The sequence below is a fragment of the Corvus hawaiiensis genome, chromosome 29, assembly GCF_020740725.1.
Source record: "Corvus hawaiiensis isolate bCorHaw1 chromosome 29, bCorHaw1.pri.cur, whole genome shotgun sequence".
Lineage (NCBI taxonomy): Eukaryota > Metazoa > Chordata > Aves > Passeriformes > Corvidae > Corvus > Corvus hawaiiensis.
Window position 1 is genome coordinate 1,989,692 of NC_063241.1, and position 25,318 is coordinate 2,015,009.

The 25,318-nt window shown below is 60.3% G+C and overlaps 1 protein-coding gene and 1 long non-coding RNA gene across 2 annotated transcripts; both read left to right on the forward strand.

Moving 5' to 3' along the window:
- Positions 1-1,426: 1,426 nt before the first annotated feature.
- DEDD (death effector domain containing) lies at positions 1,427-25,090 on the forward strand. The gene is given in 7 exon segments (XM_048288594.1): positions 1,427-2,736; positions 12,256-12,628; positions 18,965-19,048; positions 19,051-19,077; positions 20,254-20,400; positions 24,215-24,405; positions 24,407-25,090. Coding segments are annotated over 6 exon segments (1,002 nt in total). The 5' UTR covers positions 1,427-2,736; positions 12,256-12,261; the 3' UTR covers positions 24,593-25,090.
- LOC125318152 lies at positions 22,611-23,515 on the forward strand. The gene is made up of 2 exons (XR_007200272.1): positions 22,611-22,788; positions 23,367-23,515. It is a non-coding gene; the product is annotated as an uncharacterized LOC125318152 (long non-coding RNA).
- Positions 25,091-25,318: the final 228 nt, after the last annotated feature.

Here is a 25,318-nt window from a genome sequence, read left to right on the forward strand (position 1 = left end):
CTTGGACACCGGGACCCCCTCGAGACCCCCCCCTCGGACACCGGGGACCCCCCTTAGGACCCCCCCTTTGGGACCCCCAGTTCTGCTCCGGGGCCTCCTCCGAGTCCCCCCCGAGGACACCGGGACCCCCTCGAGACCCTCCTTGGACACCGGGACCCCTCCCTGGACACCGGGGGACCCCCTCGGGACCCTCCCTCGGACTCCAGGACCCCCCCCCTCGGACACCGGGACGCCCTCGGGACCCTCCCTCGGACACGGGGGGACCCCCCTTAGGACCCCCCTTTGGGACCCCCAGTTCTGCTCCGGGGCCTCCTCCGGGTCCCCCCCTCGGACACCGGGACCCCCTCGGGACCCTCCTTGGACACCGGGACCCCTCCCTGGACACCGGGACGCCCCTCGGGACCCTCCCTGGACACCGGGACCCCCCTTGGGACCCCCCAGTTCTGCTCCAGGGCCTCCTCCGGGCCCCCCCCCCCTGGACACCGGGGACCCCTCGGGACCCTTCCCGTGTCCCCCTCCCCCTTCCCCCGCTGTGTCTCCCCCCCCCCCCCCCCCCCTTCCCCCCCTCCAGGCCCGGCCGCCGTCCCGGCGCGTGCCGCGTTAATTACAATTATCATTCACTAATTGCGCTCGGGGCGTGGGGGGGCCCGGGGGGAAAAAAGGAGGGGGGGGGGGGGGACACACCCAGGTTCCCCCCCCTCCCCCCACCGTGTCCCCTCCCCGCCCTGGCCCTGCCTCAGTGTCCCCCACCCAGCTCGGGGCAAAAGTGAAGGACGGGCCGCACCCATGGGTGGGGGCGGGGAGCTCTCGCAGGGGGTGGCACCAGTGGCCCCCTCCCCCATTTTGGTCGCCTCCTTGTCGCCATTGTGTCCCCGCCTCCCCCCCCTCCCCCTCAGGAGGGACCCCTCCCGTGTCCCCACAGCGCCACATTGTCCCCTCCCCACCCCCCCGCATTATCCCCCTGCTCGACCAACCCCACCCCAACGCTCTCCCCTTCCTCACAGCAGCCCCCTGCCCTCCTCACCCCTTTCCCTCACACCCCCAAAACGCCCCAAAAAGCCCAAAATACCCCCCTTTTCCGGCCGCTCTGCCCTCACTTAAGATGGCGGCGCCCCCGCCTCGCCCTTTCCCAAGATGGCGCCCGCGCCGCCACGCGGCTCCGCGCTGCCAGCTTGCCCTCACTCAAGATGGCGCCCGCCCTCCCGTGCTAACCAATGGCGCTGAAGCCAACCAGCAGCATCCCGGATGTAGCCGCCATATTGCCCTCACCCAACATGGCGGCGCCCTCCCCGTGTTCCCCTATGGGCGTGAAGCCGCGGCGCGCTCGCGGTGCCCGGATGTGGGCGTGTTTTCCCCCCGCGCCGCGCCTATTGGGCGTGGCTTCGGCTTCCCGGAAGTGACGTCAGGGCGGAGCCGCCCGCGGGGGAGCGGGGAGCGGAGCGGACGGAGCCAAGATGGCGGCGCCGGGGCTGGGCCGGCCCTGAGGGGCCGTGAGGGGCCGGGAGGGGCCCCCGCGCACGGCGGGGCTGGGACGGGCCGCAGGGGGGGCCCCGCCGCTCCCCCCGCCGCTCCTCGAGACGCTGCCTCCGCCGGAGCCTCCCTGGGGCCTGACCGGAGCTTCCCCGGAGCTTCCCCCGGGGGAGAAGCGGGGCCTGCTCGGGGCCTTACCGGATTCTCCCCGCGGCTTTTCGGGGCTCGCCGGGGCTTTTTGGGGGCCTCGCCCGGGGCCTTTTGGGGCCTCCCCGGGGTTTCGCGGAGCTGTTTTGAGGCCTTACCGGGGCCTCCCCGGGGTTTGACCGGAGCTTTTTGGGGTCCAACCGGGCCCTTCCCGAAGCCACCCGGGGTGAACCGGAGCCTCCCCGGGATCTTTTTGGGGTCTTACCGGGAGCTCCCGGGGCTTTAAAAGCCTTTAACGGGAAGAACCCTCCCGGTTCTCTCCGTTTTGCTTCTTTACCGTTGGAATTTTGAGGCGATTTCAGTGGAAATCGCGGTCAAATCGGAGCTTTTTTTTGGTTGGGTTTTAATTATTATTATTATTATTTTATAATTTTTGGTCCTATTTAACAACAGCGCTTTTCCCTCGGTTTCCCCCCCCCCCCCCCCCCCCCCCCCCCCCCCCTCAGAATTCCGGCTCTTCCCGAGGATCAAAACAAATCAAAAAAATCCCGGGATTTGAAGCGCAAGGAGGAGCGGCATGAAATTCCAAGGATTTCTTCCCTCGAGGGAGCTTTTTTGGGTTTTTTTCCTTGCGTTTTTCCCTTTGAGCGAGGTCGGAATCGCCCCAAAATCCTCCTAAAATCCGGGCTCCAGGGAATTCATCCCTCGGGAATGCTGGCCCTGAAACCAGGAATGACTTCAAAGCCAAACCCCGGCGTTGGTTTTTGTTTTGATTTTTTTTTGTTTGTTTTTCTTGGCTAAATTATTAATTAGGAAGGCAACAAAAAATTAAAAAAAAAAGATTTTTGTTGTTTTTTTGGGGGGGGGGGCAAGTGGAGCAACCCCTAAGGACTGACAGCGATCCCGGCCTCTGGAATTCCGGCGGCGAGTGGAATTTTGGGAGCATCCGCGGGAATTTTGGGGTTTTTTTTTGGGGGGGGGGGGGGGGGATTTTATTTAAAAAAAAAGGAATTTAAGGACAAAAAAAAAGTGAAAAAACAAAGGAAAAGGGGATCGAAAATTCCTTCCGACCGCTCCTGCTGCGGGATCCAGGCACGGCTGGGATTGCTGCTGGCTGAGGTGAGTGTCCTGTGCTGGGAATTTTTGGGAATTTTCCCTGGGAATTTTCGGGATTTCTCCAGCGCTGCGTGAAGTGAGGGAGGCGGGGAGGGATCGGGATGGATGCAGGGAAGTTTGGGATGGATCCAGAGGGTCCTGATGGATCCAGAGGCGATCGGGATGGAGCCAGGAGGGATCCAGAGGGTCCTGATGGATTCAGGGAGGCTCGGGGATGGATCTGGAGAGGCTCAGGATGGATCCAGAGGGGATCGGGATGGAGCCAGGAGGGATCCAGAGGGTCCTGATGGATCCAGGAGGGCTCCAAATGGATCCAGGAGGACTCAGGATGGATCTGGAGAGGTTTGGGATGGATCCAGAGGATCCTGATGGATCCAGGAGGGCTCCAAATGGATCCAGGAGGACTCAGGATGGATCTGGAGAGGCTCGGGATGGATCCAGGGAAGTTTGGGATGGATCCAGAGGGTCCTGATGCACCCAGGGGGGTTTGGGATGGATGCAGGGAGGCTCAGGGTGGATCCAGAGGGTCCTGATGGACCCAGGGAGGCTCCAAATGGATCCAGGGAAGTTCGGGATGGATCTGGAGAGGTCTGGGATGGATCCAGAGGGTCCTGACGGACCCAGGGAAGTCTGGGAGGGATCCAGAGAGGCTCAGGATGGATCTGGAGAGGCTCAGGATGGATCCAGAGGGTCCTGATGGAGCCAGGAGGGATCGGGATGGAGCCAGAGGGGATCCAGGGAGGCTCGGGATGGATCCAGGGGGGCTCCAAATGGATCCAGAGGGTTCTGATGGATCCAGAGGGGATCGGGATGGAGCCAGGAGGGATCCAGAGGGTCCTGATGGACCCAGGGAAGCTCCAGATGGATCCAGGGGGGCTCCAAATTGATCCAGGAGGGATCCGGGATGGATGCAGGGAAGTTTGGGATGGATCCAGAGGGTCCTGATGGATCCAGGGGGGCTCCAGATGGATCGCAGGAAGTTCAGGATGGATCCAGGGGAGTTCAGGATGAATCTGGGGAGGCTCGGGATGGATCCAGGGGGGGGTTGGGATGGATCTGGAGAGGTCTGGGATGGATCCAGGAGTTCGGGATGGAGCTGGAGAGGTTCAGGATGGATCCACGGAAGTTTTGGGATGGATCCAGGAGTTTGAGGTGGATGTGGAGAGGTCTGGGATGGATCCAGGGAAGTTCAGGATGGATCTGGAGAGGTTTGGGATGGATCTGGAGAGGCTCAGGATGGATCCAGAGGGTCCTGATGGACCCAGGGAAGTTCAGGATGGATCTGGAGAAGTCTGGGAGGGATCCAGGAAGACTCAGGATGGATCTGGAGAGGCTCGGGATGGATCCAGGGAAGCTCAGGATGGATCCAGAGGGTCCTGATGGACCCAGGGAGGCTCCAAATGGATCCATGGAGGCCCAGGATGGATCTGGAGAGGTCTGGGATGGATCCAGGGAAATTTGGGATGGATCCACGGGATCCTGATGGATCTGGAGAGGCTCAGGATGGATCCAAGGAAGTTTGGGGTGGATCCAGGGAGGCTCAGGATTGATCTGGAGAGGTTCAGGATGGATCCAGGGAAGTTCAGGATGGATCCAGAGGGTCCTGATGGATCCAGGAGGGCTCCAAATGGATCCAGAGGGTTCTGATGGAGCCGGGAGGGATCAGGATGGATGCAGAGGGGATCCAGAGGGTCCTGATGGACCCTGGGAGGTTCCAGATGGATCCAGGGAAGTTTGGGATGGATCCAGAGGGTCCTGATGGATCCATGGGGGCTCCAGATGGATCCAGGGAGGCTCGGGATGGATCTGGAGAGGCTCGGGATGGATCCAGGAGTTCGGGATGGATCCAGGCAGACTCAGGATAGATCTGGAGAGGCTCAGGATGGATCCAGGGGGGTTGGGATGGATCCAGAGCATCCTGATGGATCCAGGGGGCTTCCAGATGGATCCACGGAGGTCTGGGATGGATCTGGAGAGGTTCAGGATGGATCCAGAGGGTCCTGATGGTCCCAGGGAAGTTCAGGATGGATCCAGGGGGATGGGTCTGGAGAGGTCTGGGATGGATCCAGGAATTCGGGGTGGATCCAGGGAAGTTCGGGGTGGATCCAGGGAAGTTCAGGGTGGATCCAGGGAAATTTGGGATGGATCCAGAGGGTCCTGATGGACCCCGGGGGGCTCCACATGGATCCAGGGGGGGTTGGGATGGATCCACGGAGGTCTGGGATGGATCTGGAGAGGTTCAGGATGGATCTGGAGAAGTTTGGGGTGGATCCAGAGGGTCCTGATGGATCCAGGGAGGCTCCAAATGGATCCAGGGGAGTTCAGGATGGATCTGGAGAGGTCTGGGATGGATCCAGGAGTTCGGGCTGGATCCAGGGAAGTTCAGGGTGGATCCAGGGAAATTTGGGATGGATCCAGAGGGTCCTGATGGACCCAGGGGGGCTCCAAATGGATCCATGGAGGCTCAGGATGGATCCAAGGAGGTTTGGGATGGATCTGGAGAGGTCTGGGATGGATCCAGGGAAGTTCAGGGTGGATCCAGAGGGTCCTGCTGGATCCAGGGAGGCTCGGGGATGGATCCATGGAGGTCTGGGATGGATCTGGAGAGGTCTGGGATGGATCCAGGGAAGTTCAGGGTGGATCCAGAGGGTCCTGCTGGATCCAGGGAGGCTCCAGATGGATCCAGGGAAGCTCAGGATGGATCCAGGGGGATGGATCTGGAGAGGCTCAGGATGGATCCAGGGAAGTTTGGGGTGGATCCGTGGAAATTCGGGGTGGAGCCAGGGGAGGCTCAGGATGGATCGGAGAGTCCTGATGGATCCAGGGGGTCTGGGATGGATCTGGAGAGGTCTGGGATGGATCCCAGGAATTCGGGATGGATCCAGGGAAGTTCAGGATGGATCCAGGAATTCAGGGTGGATCCAGGGAAGTTCAGGATCCAGGAATTCGGGATGGATCTGGAGAGGTTCAGGGTGGATCCAGGAGTTCAGGGTGGATCCAGGGAAATTTGGGATGGATCCAGAGGGTCCTGATGGACCCCGGGGGGCTCCACATGGATCCAGGGGGGGTTGGGATGGATCCACGGAGGTCTGGGATGGATCTGGAGAGGTTCAGGATGGATCTGGAGAAGTTTGGGGTGGATCCAGAGGGTCCTGATGGATCCAGGGAGGCTCGGGATGGATCCATGGAGGTCTGGGATGGATCTGGAGAGGTTCAGGGTGGATCTGGAGAGGTCTGGGATGGATCCAGGGAAGTTCAGGATGGATCCAGGGAAGTTCAGGGTGGATCCAGGGAAATTTGGGATGGATCCAGAGGGTCCTGATGGACCTCAGGGGGCTCCAAATGGATCCAGGGGAGTTCAGGATGGATCTGGAGAGGTCTGGGATGGATCCAGGAATTCGGGATGGATCCAGGGAAGTTCCGGGTGGATCGAGGGAAGACTCAGGATGGATCTGGAGAGGCTCAGGATGGATCCAGAGGGTCCTGATGGATCCAGGGAGGCTCCAAATGGATCCAGGGAAGTTCAGGATGGATCCAGGAGTTCAGGGTGGATCCAGGGAAGTTCAGGATGGATCCAGGAATTCGGGATGGATCCAGGGAAGCTCAGGGTGGATCCAGGGAAGTTCAGGATCCAGGAATTCGGGATGGATCTGGAGAAGTTCAGGATGGATCCAGGAGTTCAGGATGGATCCAGGGAAGTTCAGGATGGATCCAGGAATTCGGGATGGATCCAGGGAAGTTCCGGGTGGATCGAGGAAGACTCAGGATGGATCTGGAGAGGCTCAGGATGGATCCAGAGGGTCCTGATGGATCCAGGGAGGCTCCAAATGGATCCATGGAGGCCCAGGATGGATCCAGGGAAGTTCAGGGTGGATCCAGGGAAGTTCAGGGTGGATCCAGGGAAGTTCAGGGATGGATCTGGAGAGGTCTGGGATGGATCCAGGGAAGTTTGGGGTGGATCCGTGGAAATTCGGGGTGGAGCAGGGAGGCTCAGGATGGATCCGGAGAGTCCTGATGGATCCAGGGGGTCTGGGATGGATCTGGAGAGGTCTGGGATGGATCCAGGAATTCGGGATGGATCCAGGGAAGTTCAGGATGGATCCAGGGAAGTTCAGGATCCAGGAATTCGGGATGGATCTGGAGAGGTTCAGGATGGATCCAGGAGTTCAGGGTGGATCCAGGGAAATTTGGGATGGATCCAGAGGGTCCTGATGGACCTCAGGGGGCTCCAAATGGATCCAGGGGAGTTCAGGATGGATCTGGAGAGGTCTGGGATGGATCCAGGAGTTCGGGATGGATCCAGGGAAGTTCCGGGTGGATCGAGGAAGACTCAGGATGGATCTGGAGAGGCTCAGGATGGATCCAGAGGGTCCTGATGGATCCAGGGAGGCTCCAAATGGATCCATGGAGGCCCAGGATGGATCCAGGGAAGTTCAGGATGGATCCAGGAGTTCAGGGTGGATCAGGAATTCGGGATGGATCCAGGAGTTCAGGATGGATCCAGGGAAGTTCAGGATCCAGGAATTCGGGATGGATCTGGAGAGGTTCAGGGTGGATCCAGGGAAGTTCAGGGTGGATCCAGGGAAATTTGGGATGGATCCAGAGGGTCCTGATGGACCCCGGGGGGCTCCAAATGGATCCAGGGGGGTTTGGGATGGATCCAGGGAAGTTCAGGATCCAGGAATTCGGGATGGATCTGGAGAGGTTCAGGATGGATCCAGGGAAGTTCAGGGTGGATCGAGGAAGACTCAGAATGGATCTGGAGAGGCTCAGGATGGATCCAGAGGGTCCTGATGGATCCAGGGAGGCGCGGGATGGATCCATGGAGGTCTGGGATGGATCTGGAGAGGTTCAGGGTGGATCTGGAGAGGTCTGGGATGGATCCAGGGAAGTTCAGGGTGGATCCAGGGAAATTTGGGATGGATCCAGAGGGTCCTGATGGATCCAGGGAGGCTCCAAATGGATCCAGGGGAGTTCAGGATGGATCTGGAGAGGTCTGGGATGGATCCAGGAATTCGGGATGGATCCAGGGAAGTTCGGGGTGGATCGAGGAAGACTCAGGATGGATCTGGAGAGGCTCAGGATGGATCTGGAGAGGCTCAGGATGGATCCAGAGGGTCCTGATGGATCCAGGGAGGCTCCAAATGGATCCAGGGAAGTTCAGGATGGATCCAGGAATTCGGGATGGATCCAGGGAAGCTCAGGGTGGATCCAGGGAAGTTCAGGATCCAGGAATTCGGGATGGATCTGGAGAAGTTCAGGATGGATCCAGGAGTTCAGGGTGGATCCAGGGAAGTTCAGGATGGATCCAGGAGTTCAGGGTGGATCCAGGGAAGTTCAGGATGGATCCAGGAGTTCAGGGTGGATCCAGGGAAGTTCAGGATGGATCCAGGAGTTCAGGGTGGATCCAGGGAAGTTCAGGATGGATCCAGGAATTCGGGATGGATCCCTCGGCTCTCCCTCCCCGATCATTCCCACCTGGAGAGCTCCGGGCGCCCGGGAATTTGGGGAATCCTGGCAGAGCCCGTTGGAATTCGGGCCCGGAATGACATTTTGGGATCTCTTGGCATCACCGGGATCGGCGCTCAACCCGCTGGGAAATGAAATTCCCACATTCCCGGCGCTCAGAATCCCCAAATTCCCGCCCCAAAGCCGCTTTTCCAAAGGGATCCCTTTTTTTTTCCTTCGGGATCTTTTCTCTGGAGTTTCCTCCTCCCTCCCCTTCCCAACCTCGGCAGCTCCTCTTTGATCCCAGAAAATCCAATTTCTTCCAGCTGGGAATGGATTTTTTCTGGAATTCCCAAGGGGATTGAAGAGGAGGAATCTCCCCAGAGAGGAAAATCTGGGATTCATCCCAATTTTTTTTGGGGGGGGGGTTTTTTTTTCCTCTTTGTTTATTTGGGAAAAAATTCACCCGGAGGCTCCCTCGGGGTTTTCCAAATTCCATCTAAAAATTGGGATTTGGGGTTTTTTGACCTTCAGCCAGGCAAGGATTTTTCCTGGGATCATGTGGAAAATCCCAACATTTCCCACTGGGATTTTTCCCACCCGAGCTGAGCCCCCGGGAAGCTCCAGGAATTCGTTTTTCCCGTTCATCCCAAATTTATCTCCTTGGATTTGGGGAGGTGAGTGGGGGGGAAATTCCCAAGGATTTCAGGATTTTGGGAGGTGTGGGAATCTTGGGATCCCCTCCACGGCCGGAATTCCACGGAATAATTTTGGTGGGTTTTATTTTATTTCTGTTGGTTTTCTCCCGGGAAAATTCCATCCCAAAATTCCCAGAGAATCCGTAAAACCTCCTTTTTTTCCCCAGATTTTTAAGGATCCCAACACCCAATTCCTGCTTTTTTTTCCCCTTTTCCTGCTTTCCATGGGAAGAAAACAATCCCGGGATCATTCCGGGGGGGGTCAAAGCTGAAGAATCCAAAGATTTTTCCCAACTTTTTCACCGTTTAACTCCCAAATCCGAGGAAAAACGGGACAATTTCAGGAAAATTCCCTCCATCCCAAAATAAAAACCGGGATCACAGCCCCATTCCCGCTTTTTCCCAAAAGATTTTATGGGAATTTCCTCCCCACTGGGGGATCCCACCCAGGAGCCGCCGATCCCGCAGATTCCCGAGGGATTTTTTTGGGATGCATCCCTGGGTGGGGGGGATCCCCATTTTTGGGGTGGTTCCGGAAGCTCTGGAATTCCCTGGGAATTCCTGCCCCGTTCTGGGCTGGTTTTGGGGGATTTTGGCTGCCCTGGGGGTGGTTTTGGTGGCACTTTGGAGGATTTGGGATCGTTGTTTTCCGGGGATTTGGGGTGGAGCTGGAGCTCGATCCCGAATGTTTTGGGGAGTTGTGTTGGAGGGCGGGAATTTTATCCCAAATTTATAAAGGAAAGGGATTCCTGGGGGGATTCCTGGGATGGATTTGGGGGGTTGGAATCCGTCGTTTTGGGGGCGTTTTAGCCCCAAATTTGTGGGGACGGGGCTCGCCCAGCTGCCTTTGGGGGCAATCCAAACCTCGGTCCCTGACCCCAAATCCCAAATCCCGGGATCTCCTGGATCCCCTTATCCCTGACCCCAAATCCCAAATCCTTGGGGCCCCTGGATCCCCTTATCCCTGACCCCAAATCCCAAATCCTTGGGGCCCCTGGATCCCCTTATCCTAGACCCCAAATCCCTGGATCCCCCTATCCCTGACCCCAAATCCCAAATCCCTGGATCCCCTTATCCCTGACCCCAAATCCCAAATCCCTGGATCCCTGTATTTCCTTCTCTCTGACCCCAAATCCCAAATCCCTGGATCTCCTGGATCCCCCTATCCCTGACCCCAAATCCCAAATCCCTGGATCCCCTTATCCCTGACCCCAAATCCCAAATCCCTGGATCCCCCTATCCCTGACCCCAAATCCCAAATCCTTGGATCCCTGGATCCCTTTATCCCTGACCCCAAATCCCAAATCCCTGGATCCCCTTATCCCTGACCCCAAATCCCAAATCCTTGGATCCCTGGATCCCCTTATCCCTGACCCCAAATCCCAAATCCTTGGATCCCTGTATTCCCTTATCCTTGACCCCAAATCCTTGGATCCCTGGATCCCCTTATCCCAGACCCCAAATCCCAAATCCCTGGATCCCCTTATCCCAGACCCCAAATCCCAAATCCCAAATCCCGGGATCCCTTTATCCCTGACCCCAAATCCCAAATCTTTGGATCTCCTGGATCCCTTTATCCCTGACCCCAAATCCCAAATCCTTGGGGCCCCTGGATCCCCTTATCCCTGACCCCAAATCCCAAATCCTTGGATCCCTGTATTTTCTTCTCCCTGACCCCAAATCCCAAATCCCTGGATCCCTCCCCAGTCCCACGTCCCCCTGACCCCTCACCCCATTGTCCCCGTGTGCCCAGGTGCCCGTGGCGAGCTGGCAGCGCCGTGGGTGGCACTGCCGGGGGCACGGGGTCAGTGCCGTGACCAGAGGAGGTGGGCGAGTGCCAGCAGGGCCCGCACTGACCCCGCGTCCGTGTGTCCCATTCTGCTGTGCCCAGGTGCCCATGGCAGCCCGGAAGCACCGCGGGTGGCATTGCCGGGGGTGGCACTGCCAAGGGTGGCACTGCCATGGGTGGCACTGCCAGTGGCACGGGGTCAGTGCTGTGGCCGGAGGAGGTGGCCAAGCCCCAGCAGGTCCCGCACTGACCCCGTGCCCCATTCCAGTGTCCCTTGGTGCCCATGGCGGGCTGGCAGCACCGTAGCACTGCCGTGGGTGGCACTGCCGTGGGTGGCACTGCCGTGGGTGGCACTGCCGTGGGTGGCACTGCCGGTGGCACAGGGTCAGTGCCGTGGCCAGAGGAGGTGGCCGAGTGCTGGAACCAGTCTCGCACCAACCCCGTGCCCCATTCCCTATCCGCAGGTGCCCACGGCGGGCCGGAAGCGCAGCGCCGGCATTGCTGTGGGTGGCACTGCCATGGGTGGCACTGCCGTGGGTGGCATTGCCGTGGGTGGCACTGCCATGGGTGGCACTGCCAGTGGCACGGGGTCAGTGCCATGACCACAGGAGGTGGCCAAGCCCCAGCAGGTCCCGCACTGACCCCGTGCCCCATTCCAGTGTCCCCTGGTGCCCATGGCGGGCTGGCAGCACCGTGGCACTGCCGTGGGTGGCACTGCCGTGGGTGGCATTACCGGGGGTGGCACTGCCGGTGGCACGGGGTCAATGCCATGACCACAGGAGGTGGCCAAGCCCCAGCACCAGTCTCACCCTGACCCCGTGCCTGTGTGCCCCATTCCCTATCCGCAGGTGCCCATGGCGGGCCGGAAGCGCCGTGCCAGCAGCGCCGGGGGTGGCATTACCATGGGTGGCATTGCCGTGGGTAGCACTGCCGTGGGTGGCACTGCCATGGGTGGCACTGCCATGGGTGGCACTGCCGGTGGCATAGGGTCAATGCCATGACCACAGGAGGCGGCCGCGCCCCAGCACCAGTCCCACCCTGACCCCGTGCCCCATTCCCTATCCGCAGGTGCCCATGGCGGGCCGGAAGCGCCGTGCCAGCAGCGCCGGGGGTGGCATTACCATGGGTGGCACTGCCGTGGGTGGCATTGCTGTGGGTAGCACTGCCGTGGGTGGCACTGCCATGGGTGGCACTGCCATGGGTGGCACTGCCGGTGGCACGGGGTCAGTGCCGTGACCAGAGGAGGCGGCCGAGCCCCAGCACCAGTCCCACCCTGACCCCGTGCCCCATTCCCTATCCGCAGGTGCCCATGGCGGGCCGGAAGCGCCGTGCCAGCAGCGCCGGGGGTGGCATTACCATGGGTGGCACTGCCGTGGGTAGCACTGCCGTGGGTGGCACTGCCGTGGGTGGCACTGCCGTGGGTGGCACTGCCATGGGTGGCACTGCCATGGGTGGCATTACCATGGGTGGCATTGCCATGGGTGGCACTGCCATGGGTGGCACAGGGTCAATGCCATGACCACAGGAGACGGCCAAGCCCCCAGCACCAGTCCCACCCTGACCCCGTGCCCCATTCCCTATCCGCAGGTGCCCATGGCGGGCCGGAAGCGCGGTGCCGGCAGCGCCGCGGCTGGCATTACCGGCGGCACGGGCGGCGGCGCGGCGCCGTGGCCGGAGGAGGTGGGCGAGCGCGAGCAGGGGCTCTACTCGCTGCACCGCATGTTCGACATCGTGGGCGCGCAGCTGACGCACCGCGACGTGCGCGTGCTCTCCTTCCTCTTCGTGGACGTGCTGGACGAGGCCGAGCGCGGCCGCATCCGCTCGGGCCGCGACTTCCTGCTGGCGCTGGAGCGGCAGGGCCGCTGCGACGAGAGCAACCTGCGGCAGCTGCTGCAGCTGCTGCGCATCATCACCCGCCACGACCTGCTGCCCTACGTCAGCCTCAAGCGCCGCCGGCCCGGTGAGTGCCTGTCGCGAGATATCGCGATATACGGGGTCGCTGTCGCGAGATGTCGCGATATACGGGGTCGCTGTCGCGATATACGGGGGTATTGGGGTCACGTCATCACCCGCCACGAGCTGCTGCCCTACGTCAGCCTCAAGCGCCGCCGGCCCGGTGAGTGCCTGTCGCGAGATGTCGCGATATACGGGGTCGCTGTCGCGAGATGTCGCGATATACGGGGTCGCTGTCGCGAGATATCGCGATATACGGGGTCGCTGTCGCGATATACGGGGGTATTGGGGTCACGTCATCACCCGCCACGAGCTGCTGCCCTACGTCAGCCTCGAGCACCGCCGGCCCGGTGAGTGCCTGTCGCGAGATGTCGCGATATACGGGGTCGCTGTCGCGAGATATCGCGATATACGGGGTCGCTGTCGCGAGATGTCGCGATATACGGGGTCGCTGTCGCGAGATATCGCGATATACGGGGTCGCTGTCGCGATATACGGGGGTATTGGGGTCACGTCATCACCCGCCACGAGCTGCTGCCCTACGTCAGCCTCGAGCGCCGCCGGCCCGGTGAGTGCCTGTCGCGAGATATCGCGATATACGGGGTCGCTGTCGCGAGATATCGCGATATACGGGGTCGCTGTCGCGATATACGGGGGTATTGGGGTCACGTCATCACCCGCCACGAGCTGCTGCCCTACGTCAGCCTCGAGCGCCGCCGGCCCGGTGAGTGCCTGTCGCGAGATGTCGCGATATACGGGGTCGCTGTCGCGAGATATCGCGATATACGGGGTCGCTGTCGCGATATACGGGGGTATTGGGGTCACGTCATCACCCGCCACGACCTGCTGCCCTACGTCAGCCTCGAGCGCCGCCGGCCCGGTGAGTGCCTGTCGCGAGATGTCGCGATATACGGGGTCGCTGTCGCGAGATGTCGCGATATACGGGGTCGCTGTCGCGAGATGTCGCGATATACGGGGTCGCTGTCGCGATATACGGGGGTATTGGGGTCACGTCATCACCCGCCACGAGCTGCTGCCCTACGTCAGCCTCGAGCACCGCCGGCCCGGTGAGTGCCTGTCGCGAGATGTCGCGATATACGGGGTCGCTGTCGCGAGATGTCGCGATATACGGGGTCGCTGTCGCGATATACGGGGGTATTGGGGTCACGTCATCACCCGCCACGAGCTGCTGCCCTACGTCAGCCTCGAGCGCCGCCGGCCCGGTGAGTGCCTGTCGCGAGATATCGCGATATACGGGGTCGCTGTCGCGATATACGGGGTCGCTGTCGCGATATACGGGGGTATTGGGGTCACGTCATCACCCGCCACGAGCTGCTGCCCTACGTCAGCCTCGAGCGCCGCCGGCCCGGTGAGTGCCTGTCGCGAGATATCGCGATATACGGGGTCGCTGTCGCGAGATGTCGCGATATACGGGGTCGCTGTTGCGATATGTCGCGCTATACGGGGTCACTGTCGCGATATATGGGGGTATTGGGGGGTCACGTCATCACCCGCCACGAGCTGCTGCCCTATGTCAGCCTCGAGTGGAGGCGGCCCGGTGAGTGCCTGTCGCGATGTATCGCGATATACGGGGTCGGTGTCGTGATGTATCGCAATATACAGAGTCGGTATCATGATATATCGTGATACACAAGGTTGTTATTATGATATATTGCGATATATGGGGTCGCTGTCGCGATATATCGTGATATGGGGTCGCTGTCGGGATATATCGTGATATGGAGTCACTGTCGGGATATGTCGCGATATATGGGGGTATTGGGGTCACATCATCACCCGCCACGAGCCGCTGCCCTACGTCAGCCTCAAGTGGAGGTGGCCCAGTGAGTGCTTGTCACGATATATGTGGGGTCACTGTCAGGATATATCGCGATATAAGGGGTTATTGTCATGATATATCGCGATACATGGGGGTATTGGGGTCACATCATCACCGGCCACGAGCTGCTGGGGTACATCGGCCTCAAGCGGAGGCGGCCCGGTGAGTGCCTGTCGCGATATATTGCGATATGTGGGGTCACTGTCGTGATATAAGGAGTCACTGTTGCGATATATCGCGATATGTGGGGGTATCGGGGTCACTCCGTCCTCCACCACGAGCCGCTGCCGCAGCCCCAGAGGGGCAGGCGGGTCAGGAGGGGCTGTCGCGATAGCGGCCCCATGTCGCGATAGCCCGTCCCACGTCGCGATAGCCCGTCCCGTGTCGCGATAGCCCGTCCATGTCGCGATAGCGGCCCCATGTCGCGATAGCCCGTCCCGCGTCGCGATAGCGGCCCCATGTCGCGATAGCCCGTCCCGTGTCGCGGTAGCCCGTCCCGTGTCACGATAGCGGCCCCATGTCGCAATAGCCCGTCCCGTGTCACGATAGCCCGTCCATGTCGCGATAGCGGCCCCATGTCGCAATAGCCCGCCCCGTGCCCCTCAGAGACCCCTGAGCGGGATCGGGGTTGGGGTCAGGGTCGCTTTGGGGTCGGGGTCACTTTGGGGTCGGGGTCGCTTTGGGGTCGGGGTCACTTTGGGGTCGGGGTCGCTTTGGGGTCGGGGTCGCTTTGGGGTCGGGGTCGCTTTGGGGTCAGGGTCACTTTGGGGTCGGGGTCGCTTTGGGGTCGGGGTCGCTTTGGGGTCGGGGTCACTTTGGGGTCAGGGTCACTTTGGGGTCGGGGTCACTTTGGGGTCAGGGTCGCTTTGGGGTCAGGGTCACTTTGGGGTCAGGGTCACTTTGGGGTCGGGGTCGCTTTGGGGTCGGGGTCGCTTTGGGGTCGGGGTCACTTTGGGGTCAGGGTCACTTTGGGGGTCGGGGTCACTTTGGGGTCAGGGTCGCTTTGGGGTCGGGGTCACTTTGGGGTCAGGGTCACTTTGGGGTCGGGGTCACTTTGGGGTCGGGGTCGCTTTGGGGTCGGGGTCGCTTTGGGGTCAGGATTGGGGTCACTTTGGGGTCGGGGTCACTTTGGGGTCGGGGTCACTTTGGGGTCGGGGTCGCTTTGGGGTCGGGGTCGCTTTGGGGTCGGGGTCACTTTGGGGTCGGGGTCGCTTTGGGGTCGGGGTCGCTTTGGGGTCAGGGTCACTTTGGGGTCAGGGTCACTTTGGGGTCAAGGTCGCTTTGGGGTCGGGGTCACTTTGGGGTCGGGGTCGCTTTGGGGTCGGGGTCACTTTGGGGTCGGGGTCGCTTTGGGGTCAGGATTGGGGTCACTTTGGGGTCGGGGTCACTTTGGGGTCGGGGTCGCTTTGGGGTCGGGGTCGCTTTGGGGTCGGGGTCACTTTGGGGTCGGGGTCGCTTTGGGGTCAGGGTCACTTTGGAGTCAGGGTCACTTTGGGGTCAAGGTCGCTTTGGGGTCGGGGTCACTTTGGGGTCGGGGTCGCTTTGGGGTCGGGGTCGCTTTGGGGTCAGGATTGGGGTCACTTTGGGGTCGGGGTCACTTTGGGGTCAGGGTCACTTTGGGGTCGGGGTCACTTTGGGGTCGGGGTCACTTTGGGGGTCAGGGTCACTTTGGGGTCGGGGTCACTTTGGGGTCGGGGGTCACTTTGGGGTCGGGGTCGCTTTGGGGTCGGGGTCGCTTTGGGGTCGGGGTCGCTTTGGGGTCAGGATTGGGGTCACTTTGGGGTCGGGGTCACTTTGGGGTCGGGGTCACTTTGGGGTCGGGGTCACTTTGGGGTCGGGGTCGCTTTGGGGTCGGGGTCACTTTGGGGTCGGGGTCGCTTTGGGGTCGGGGTCGCTTTGGGGTCGGGGTCACTTTGGGGTCAGGGTCACTTTGGGGTCAAGGTCGCTTTGGGGTCGGGGTCACTTTGGGGTCGGGGTCGCTTTGGGGTCGGGGTCGCTTTGGGGTCGGGGTCGCTTTGGGGTCAGGATTGGGGTCACTTTGGGGTCGGGGTCACTTTAGGGTCGGGGTCACTTTGGGGTCAGGGTCACTTTGGGGTCGGGGTCACTTTGGGGTCGGGGTCACTTTGGGGTCAGGGTCACTTTGGGGTCGGGGTCACTTTGGGGTCGGGGTCACTTTGGGGTCGGGGTCACTTTGGGGTCGGGGTCGCTTTGGGGTCGGGGTCACTTTGGGGTCGGGGTCGCTTTGGGGTCGGGGTCGCTTTGGGCTCGGGGTCGCTTTGGGGTCGGGGTCACTTTGGGGTCAGGGTCGCTTTGGGGTCAGGATTGGGGTCACTTTGGGGTCGGGGTCACTTTGGGGTCAGGGTCACTTTGGGGTCAGGGTCACTTTGGGGTCGGGGTCGCTTTGGGGTCGGGGTCGCTTTGGGGTCAGGATTGGGGTCACTTTGGGGTCGGGGTCACTTTGGGGTCAGGGTCACTTTGGGGTCGGGGTCGCTTTGGGGTCGGGGTCGCTTTGGGGTCAGGATTGGGGTCACTTTGGGGTCGGGGTCACTTTGGGGTCGGGGTCGCTTTGGGGTCGGGGTCGCTTTGGGGTCAGGGTCACTTTGGGGTCGGGGTCGCTTTGGGGTCAGGGTCGCTTTGGGGTCGGGGTCGCTTTGGGGTCGGGGTCGCTTTGGGGTCAGGGTCGCTTTGGGGTCGGGGTCGCTTTGGAGTCGGGGTCACTTTGGGGTCGGGGTCGCTTTGGGGTCGGGGTCGCTTTGGGGTCAGGATTGGGGTCACTTTGGGGTCGGGGTCACTTTGGGGTCGGGGTCGCTTTGGGGTCGGGGTCGCTTTGGGGTCAGGATTGGGGTCACTTTGGGGTCGGGGGTCGCTTTGGGGTCGGGGGTCGCTTTTGGGGTCAGGATTGGGGTCACTTTGGGGTCGGGGTCACTTTGGGGTCAGGATTGGGGTCACTTTGGGGTCGGGGTCACTTTGGGGTCGGGGTCGCTTTGGGGTCGGGGTCACTTTGGGGTCAGGGTCACTTTGGGGTCGGGGTCACTTTGGGGTCGGGGTCGCTTTGGGGTCGGGGTCACTTTGGGGTCAGGGTCAGGGTCTCTTTGGGGTCGGGGTCTCTTTGGGGTCAGGATTGGGGTCACTTTGGGGTCAGGGTCAGGGTCTCTTTGGGGTCAGGGTCACTTTGGGGTCAGGATTGGGGTCACTTTGGGGTCAGGGTCGGGGTCACTTTGGGGTCGGGGTCATTTTAGGATCAGGGTCACTTTGGGGTCGGGGTCTCTTTGGGGTCGGGGTTCGTGTGCCCCCCCAGTGGCGCTGTCGGGACGATCCCGGCTGGCTCCCGGTGCCTCCCCGGCTTCGGGGTCCCGTGGGGTGCCCGCGGTGCCCTTCCCGGTGCCATTCCCGTTCCCATTCCCGGTGCCCTTCCCGGTGCCATTCCCGGTGCCCTTCCCGGTGCCATTCCCGGTGCCATTCCCGGTGCCCTTCCCGGTGCCATTCCCGGTGCCATTCCCGTTCCCATTCCCGGTGCCCTTCCCGGTGCCATTCCCGTTCCCATTCCCGGTGCCCTTCCCGGTGCCATTCCCGGTGCCCACAGTGCCATTCCCAGTGCCCATTCCCATTCCCGTTCCCATTCCCGGTGCCCTTCCCAGTGCCATTCCCATTCCCGGTGCCATTCCCAGTGCCCGCGGTGCCATTCCCAGTGCCCGTTCCCATTCCCGGTGCCATTCCCGTTCCCATTCTCGGTGCCATTGCGATGCCATTCCCGTGCCATTCCTGGTGCCATTCCCAGTGCCCGTTCCCATTCCCGTTCCCATTCTTGGTGCCCGCGGTGCCATTCCCAGTGCCCGTTCCCATTCCCGGTGCCATTCCCGTTCCCATTCCCGGTGCCATTGCGGGTGCCATTCCCGTGCCATTCCTGGTGCCATTCCCAGTGCCTGTTCCCATTCCCGTTCCCATTCTCGGTGCCCGCGGTGCCATTCCCAGTGCCCGTTCCCATTCCCCGGTGCCATTCCCGTTCCCATTCTCGGTGCCCCGCGGTTGCCATTCCCAGTGCCCATTCCCATTCCCGGTGCCATTCCCATTCCCATTCCCGATGCCATTCCCGTTCCCATTCTCGGTGCCCCGCTGTGCCATTCCCAGTGCCCATTCCCATTCCCGGTGCCATTCCCGTTCCCATTCCCGGTGCCATTGCGGTGCCATTCCATGCCATTCCTGGTGCCATTCCCAGTGCCCGTTCCCATTCCCGTTCCCATTCCCGATGCCATTCCCGTTCCCATTCTCGGTGCCCGCGGTTGCCATTCCCAGTGCCCGTTCCCATTCCCGGTGCCATTCCCGTTCCCATTCCCCGGTGCCCGCGGGTGCCATTCCCGTTCCCATTCCCGGTGCCTGCGGTGCCATTCCCGGTGCCATTCCCGGTGCCCTTCCCAGTGCCCAGCGGGTGCCATTCCCAGTGCTCTGGTCCCCTTCCCGGTGCCATTCCCGGTGCCATTCCCGTGCCCTTCCCGGTGCCCGCAGTGTGCCCGGACCTGGTGGACAAGTACCTGGAGGAGACGTCCATCCCGCTACGTCACCCCACCGCGCGCGCCCGGGGGCGCCGCGCCCGGGCCTCGGCCACCCCCACAAATCAGGTACGGGGCCTTTTGGGGGTCACCACCCCCCTTTTGGGGTCACCCTGGGGTCATCACCCCCCCTTTTGGGGTCACCACCCCCTTTTGGGGTCACCACCCCCCCTTTGGGGTCACCCTGGGGTCATCACCCCCCCTTTTGGGGTCATCACCCCTTTTGGGGTCACCACCCCCCTTTGGGGTCACCCTGGGGTCATCACCCCCCCTTTTGGGGTCACCACCCCCTTTTGGGGTCACCACCCCCCCCTTTGGGGTCACCCTGGGGTCATCACCCCCCCTTTTGGGGTCATCACCCCCCTTTTGGGGTTACCTTGGGATCCTCCTCCCCCTTTTGGGGTCACCCTGAGGTCACCACCCCCCCTTTGGGGTCCCCAGTCCCCCCAGGAATCTCTGCCCAGATCTGGGGGGGATTTCGGGATTTGGGGTCTCTGGGGTGGATTTGGGGTCCGTGGATGGATTTGGGGTTCCCAGGGTGGGATTTGGGGTCTGTGGGGGTGGATTTGGGGTTCCCAGGGTGGGGATTTGGGGTCTGTGGGATGGATTTGGGGTCTGTGGGATGGGGTTTGGGGTCCCAGGATGGATTTGGGGTCCCTGACCCCGCTCTTTCCCCAGTGCCTGCCCCCCCACCCGTCCCTGTGCTGCTCCCTGGGGTGGATTTGGGGTTCCCAGGGTGGGATTTGGGGTCTGTGGGATGGATTTGGGGTCTGTGGGATGGGTTTGGGGGTCCCAGGATGGATTTGGGGTCCATGACCCCGCTCTTTCCCCAGTGCCTGTCCCCCCACCCGTCCCTGTGCTGCTCCCTGGGGTGGGTTTGGGTTCCCAGGGTGGGTTTGGGGTCCCTGGGGTGGGTTTGGGGTCCCAGGGTGGATTTGGGGTTCCAGGATGGATTTGGGGTCCCCTGACCCCGCTCTTTCCCCAGTGCCTGCCCCCCACCCGTCCCTTGTGCTGCTCCCTGGGGTGGATTTGGGGTCCCCGGGGTGGGTTTGGGGTCCCTGGATGGATTTGGGGTTCCCAGGGTGGGTTTGGGGTCTGTGGGGTGGGTTTGGGTTCCCAGGGTGGGTTTGGGGTCCCTGGGGTGGGTTTGGGGTCCCAGGGTGGATTTGGGGTTCCCAGGGTGGGTTTGGGGTCTGTGGGATGGATTTGGGGTCCCTGACCCCGCTGTTCCCCCCCCCATCCCAGTGCCTGCCCCCCCACCCGTCCCTGTGCTGCCCCCCGGGGGGCCCCAGCTGGGCCCGAAGCGCCCGGGCCGGGCCCGGAGCCTCCTCGGGAACCAACGGAAACGGAGAAAGTCGGCGACCCCCGACCCCAAGGAGAAACAGACCTGCGGTGAGACGGGGATATGGGATCGGGATTGGGATTGGGATTGTGGGATTGGGATTGTGGGATCGGGATTGGGAATGGGATCCCCAAGGAGAAACAGAGCTGCGGTGAGACGAGGATATGGGATCGGGATTGTGGGATCGGGATTGTGGGATTGGGATTGTGGGATCTGGATTGTGGGATCGGGATTGGGAATGGGATCCCCAAGGAGAAACATGAGCTGCGGTGAGACGGGGATGTGGGATCGGGATTGTGGGATCGGGATTGTGGGATCGGGATTGTGGGATCTGGATTGTGGGATCGGGATTGGGAATGGGATCCCCAAGGAGAAAACAGAGCTGCGGTGAGAGGAGAAGGGGATTGGGATTGGGATCGGGATTGGGATTGGGATCCCAAGGAGAAACAGACCTGCGGTGAGATGGGGATATGGGATCGGGATTGTGGGATCGGGATTGGGATTGGGATTGTGGGATTGGGATTGGGAATGGGATTGGGATTGGGATCCCCAAGGAGAAACAGAGCTGCGGTGAGAGGGGGAGGGGGGATCGGGATTGGGATTGTGGGATTGGGATCAGAAATGAGATCCCCAAGGAGAAACAGAGCTGCAGTGAGAGGGGAAGCAGGATCGGGATTGTGGGATCAGGGTTGTGGGATCGGGAATGGGAATGGGATCCCCAAGGAGAAACAGAGCTGCGGTGAGAGAGGAGCGGGAATGGGATCGGGATTGTGGGATCGGGATTGTGGGATTGGGATTGTGGGATCGGGATTGGGATTGGGATTGGGATTGGGATCCCCAAGGAGAAACAGAGCTGCGGTGAGAGGGGGGACGGGAATGCGAGATCGGGAATGTGGGATCGGGATCGGGAATGTGGGATCGGGATTGGGATCTCCAAGGGGAAACAGAGCTGCGGTGAGAGGGGGACGGGAATGCGGGATCGGGGAATGTGGGATCGGGATCGGGGAATGTGGGATCGGGATTGGGATCTCCAAGGGGAAACAGAGCTGCGGTGAGAGGGGGACGGGAATGCGGGATCGGGAATGTGGGATCGGGATCGGGATCGTGGGATCGGGATTGGGATCTCCAAGGGGAAACAGAGCTGCGGTGAGGGTGGGACGGGATTGTGGGATTGGGATTGTGGGATTGGGAATGGGATCCCCAAGGAGAAACAGAGCTGCGGTGAGAGGGGAACGGGAATGTGGGATCGGGATTGGGGATTGGGATTGGGATCAGAAATGAGATCCCCAAGGAGAAACAGAGCAGCGGTGAGAGGGGAGCGGGATCGGGATTGTGGGATCGGGAATGGGAATGTGGGGATTGGGAATGAGATCCCCAAGGAGAAACAGAGCTGCGGTGAGAGGGGGAGGGGATTGGGATTGTGGGATTGGGATTGGGATCAGGAATGTGGGATCGGGATTGGGATCCCCAAGGAGAAACAGCTGTGGTGAGAGGGGGATGGGAATGTGGGATTGGGATTGTGGGATTGGGAATGGGATCCCCAAGGAGAAACGGACCTGCGGTGAGACGGGGATCGGGATTGTGGGATCGGGATTGGGAATGGGATCGGGAATGGGATCCCTAAAGGGAAACAGAGCTGCGGTGAGAGGGGAACGGGATCGGGATCGGGATTGGGGTCAGGATTGTGGAATTGGGATTGTAGGATCGGGAATGCGATTCGTAAGGAGAAACAGAGCTGCGGTGAGAGGGGAATGGGATTGGGATTGTGGGATCGGGATCAGGAATGGGGGTTGGGATCCCTAAAGGGAAACAGAGCTGCGGTGAGAGGGGGATGGGAATGGGATCAGGAATGGGATTGGGAATGGGATCAGAAATGAGATCCCCAAGGAGAAACAGAGCTGCGGTGGGATTGGGAATGAGATCCCCAAGGAGAAACAGAGCTGCGGTGAGAGGGGATCGGGAATGGGATCGGGAATGGGATCGGGAATGGGATCGGGAATGGGATCAGAAATGAGATCCCCAAGGAGAAACAGAGCTGCGGTGAGAGGGGAGCGGGAATGGGATCAGGAATGGGATTGTGGGATCGGGATTGGGATCCCCAAGGGGAAGCAGAGCTGCGGTGAGAGGGGGATGGGAACGGGAATTGGGATCGGGAATGGGATCGGGATTGGGATCGGGAATGGGATCCCCCAAGGGGAAGCAGAGCTGCGGTGAGAGGGGGACGGGAGCGGGGAATGGGATCGGGAATGGGATCGGGAATGGGATCGGGATCGGGAATGGGATCGGGACATCCTGAAATTGGGGGGAAATTCCGATTTGGGGGTAAACTTGTGAGCGGAGATGCCCCAAAAAAGAGGAAAAAACCCCAAAAACTCAGGAGCAGCCCCACCTCCCCTAATCCCTGAATCCCTGAATCCCTTTTCCCCCCAGATTGGGGGGTCCTTAGGGTTGGGATGACCGGGATTGTGGGGAATGGGGATTGGGGAGGGACTGGGATTTGGGGGGGATCCAAGGATTGGGGAGGGATCCTTGGGATTAAGGTGAGAACTGGGCTATGAGGGGCTCCCTAAAATTAGAAAGAAATTCCAATTCAGGCACAAATTTCTCAAGAACAAAACCCCCCAAAAACCCCCAAAACTCAGGAGCAGCCCCACCTCCCCTAATCCCTGAATCCCTGAATCCCTGAATCCCTTTTCCCCCAGGATTGGGGGGTCCTTAGGGTTGGGATGACCGGGATTGTGGGGAATGGGGGATTGGGGAGGGACTGGGATTTGGGGGGGGGGAATTGGGATTGGGGGAAGAACTGGGCTGTGAGGGGATCCCTGGAATTGGGATGGGGATTTCTGGGATCAAAGGGATCTCCAGGACTGGGGAAATCCCAGGGATTTGGGGGCGAGTTTTTCAGTGGCGGGAGCCCTGAAAGAGAGGAAAAAAAACGCCAAAAAACCCCCCCAAAACTCAGGAGCGGCCCCACCTCCCCTAATCCCTGAATCCCTTTTCCCCCTGGGATTGTGAGGAATTGGGATTGGGGGAATCTTTAGGATTGAGCTGAGAACTGGGCTATGAGGAGATGCCTGAAATGAGGAGGAAATTCCAATTTAAGCACAAATTTCTGAGCAGAGAAACCCTGAAAGAGAGGAAAAAAACCCCAAAAACCCCCAAAACTCAGGAGCAGCACCCACCTCCCCTAATCCCTGAATCCCTGAATCCCTTTTCCCCCCTGGGATTGGGGGGGATCCAAGGATTGTGGAGGAGGGTCCGGGACTGGTGGAGGGAACTGGGATTGAGCTGAGAACTGGGACATGAGGGGCTCCCTAAAATTAGGAAGAAATTCCAACTCAGGCACAAATTTCTGAGCAGAGAAACCCCAAAAGAGAGGGAAAAAAAACCCAAAATCCATCAAAACTCAGGAGCAGCCCCACCATCCCCTAATCCCTGAATCCCTGAATCTCTTTTCCCCCCAGGATTGGGGGGTCCTTAGGGTTGGGATGACCGGGATTGTGGGGAATGGGGATTGGGGAGGGACTGGGATTGTGGGGAATTGGGATTGGGGAGGGACTGGGATTTGGGGGATCCAAGGATTGGGGAGGGACTGGGATTTGGGAGGATCCAAGGATTGGGGAGGGTCCGGGACTGCGGAGGGAATTGGGACTGGGGGGAGGGAATTAGGACTGACCTGAGAACTGGGCCATGAATGAAATCCGAAAAAAATTAAACGAGGCAAAAAAAATTCGAAAGAAATTCCACCTCCACCACAAATCCCTGCACAACAAAACGCCAACCAAACCCAAACCCCCTTCCCACCACCCCAAAAAAACCACCACAAACCCCCCTTCCTTCAACCCCCCACCCCACCTCCGGCAGACATCCGCCTGCGCGTGCGCGCCGAGTATTGCCAGCACGACTCCGCCCTGCACGGCAACGTCTTCTCCAACAAGCAGGACCCTCTGGAGCGCCAATTCGAGCGCTTCAACCAAGCCAACACCATCCTCAAATCCCGGGATTTGGGCTCCATCATCTGCGACATCAAATTCTCGGAGCTCACCTACCTCGAACGCCTTCTGGCGGGATTACATCAACGGCTCCCTGCTCGAGGCGCTCAAGGGCGTCTTCATCACGGACTCGCTCAAACAAGCCGTGGGCCACGAGGCCATCAAGCTGCTGGTCAACGTGGACGAGGAGGATTACGAGTTGGGCCGCCAGAAACTCCTCAGGAACTTGATGCTCCACACGGCTCCTTGAGGGATTCATCCAACCCCGCCTTGCTTTTTTTGGGTTTTTTTTGGGGGTTTTTTTAAGGGGTTTTCACCCCGGTTTTTGGTTGGGGTTTTTTTTTTTTTTCCCCCCCCATCTTTGGTGATTCTTTCCCCCCCCCCCCCCCCGGTGGTTTTTTGTTGGAGGCGATGGCGAGGATTTGGGGAGGGTTGGAGGTTTGGGATGTTCCAGGATTTGGCGCTTTTTTTGGGGTCCCTGCTGGGTTCTCCCTTGTGTTTTTTTTCCATGGGGTTTTCCCCCTCCATTTTGCTTTTGTATCCATTAAAAAAACGGCGATGGAAAGGCGAAACTCCCCGTTGGTGCAGTGGGAATTGGGGATTGGAGGCGCGGAATGTGCCAGAATTCTTCTTTTTTCTCTGTCAATTCCTCCATTTTCCTTGTGTTTTCCATGATTTTTCCCTGTTTTTTCCCTGTTTTTCCCATTTTCCGTTCTTTTGTAGCCATTAAAAACCACGACGGAAAGGCGAAACTCCCCTTGGTGAAACTCGCTGGGATTTGGGGTTGGAGGTGTGGGAAGCCCTGGAATAACAGAATATTCCAGAATTCCTCCTTTTTCCCTGTCAATTCCTCCTTTTCCTTGTGTTTTCCATGCTTTTTCCCTGTTTTCCCCATTTTCCGTTCTTTTGTATCCATTAAAAACCACGACGGAAAGGCGAAACTCCCCTTGGTGAAACTCGCTGGGATTTGGGGTTG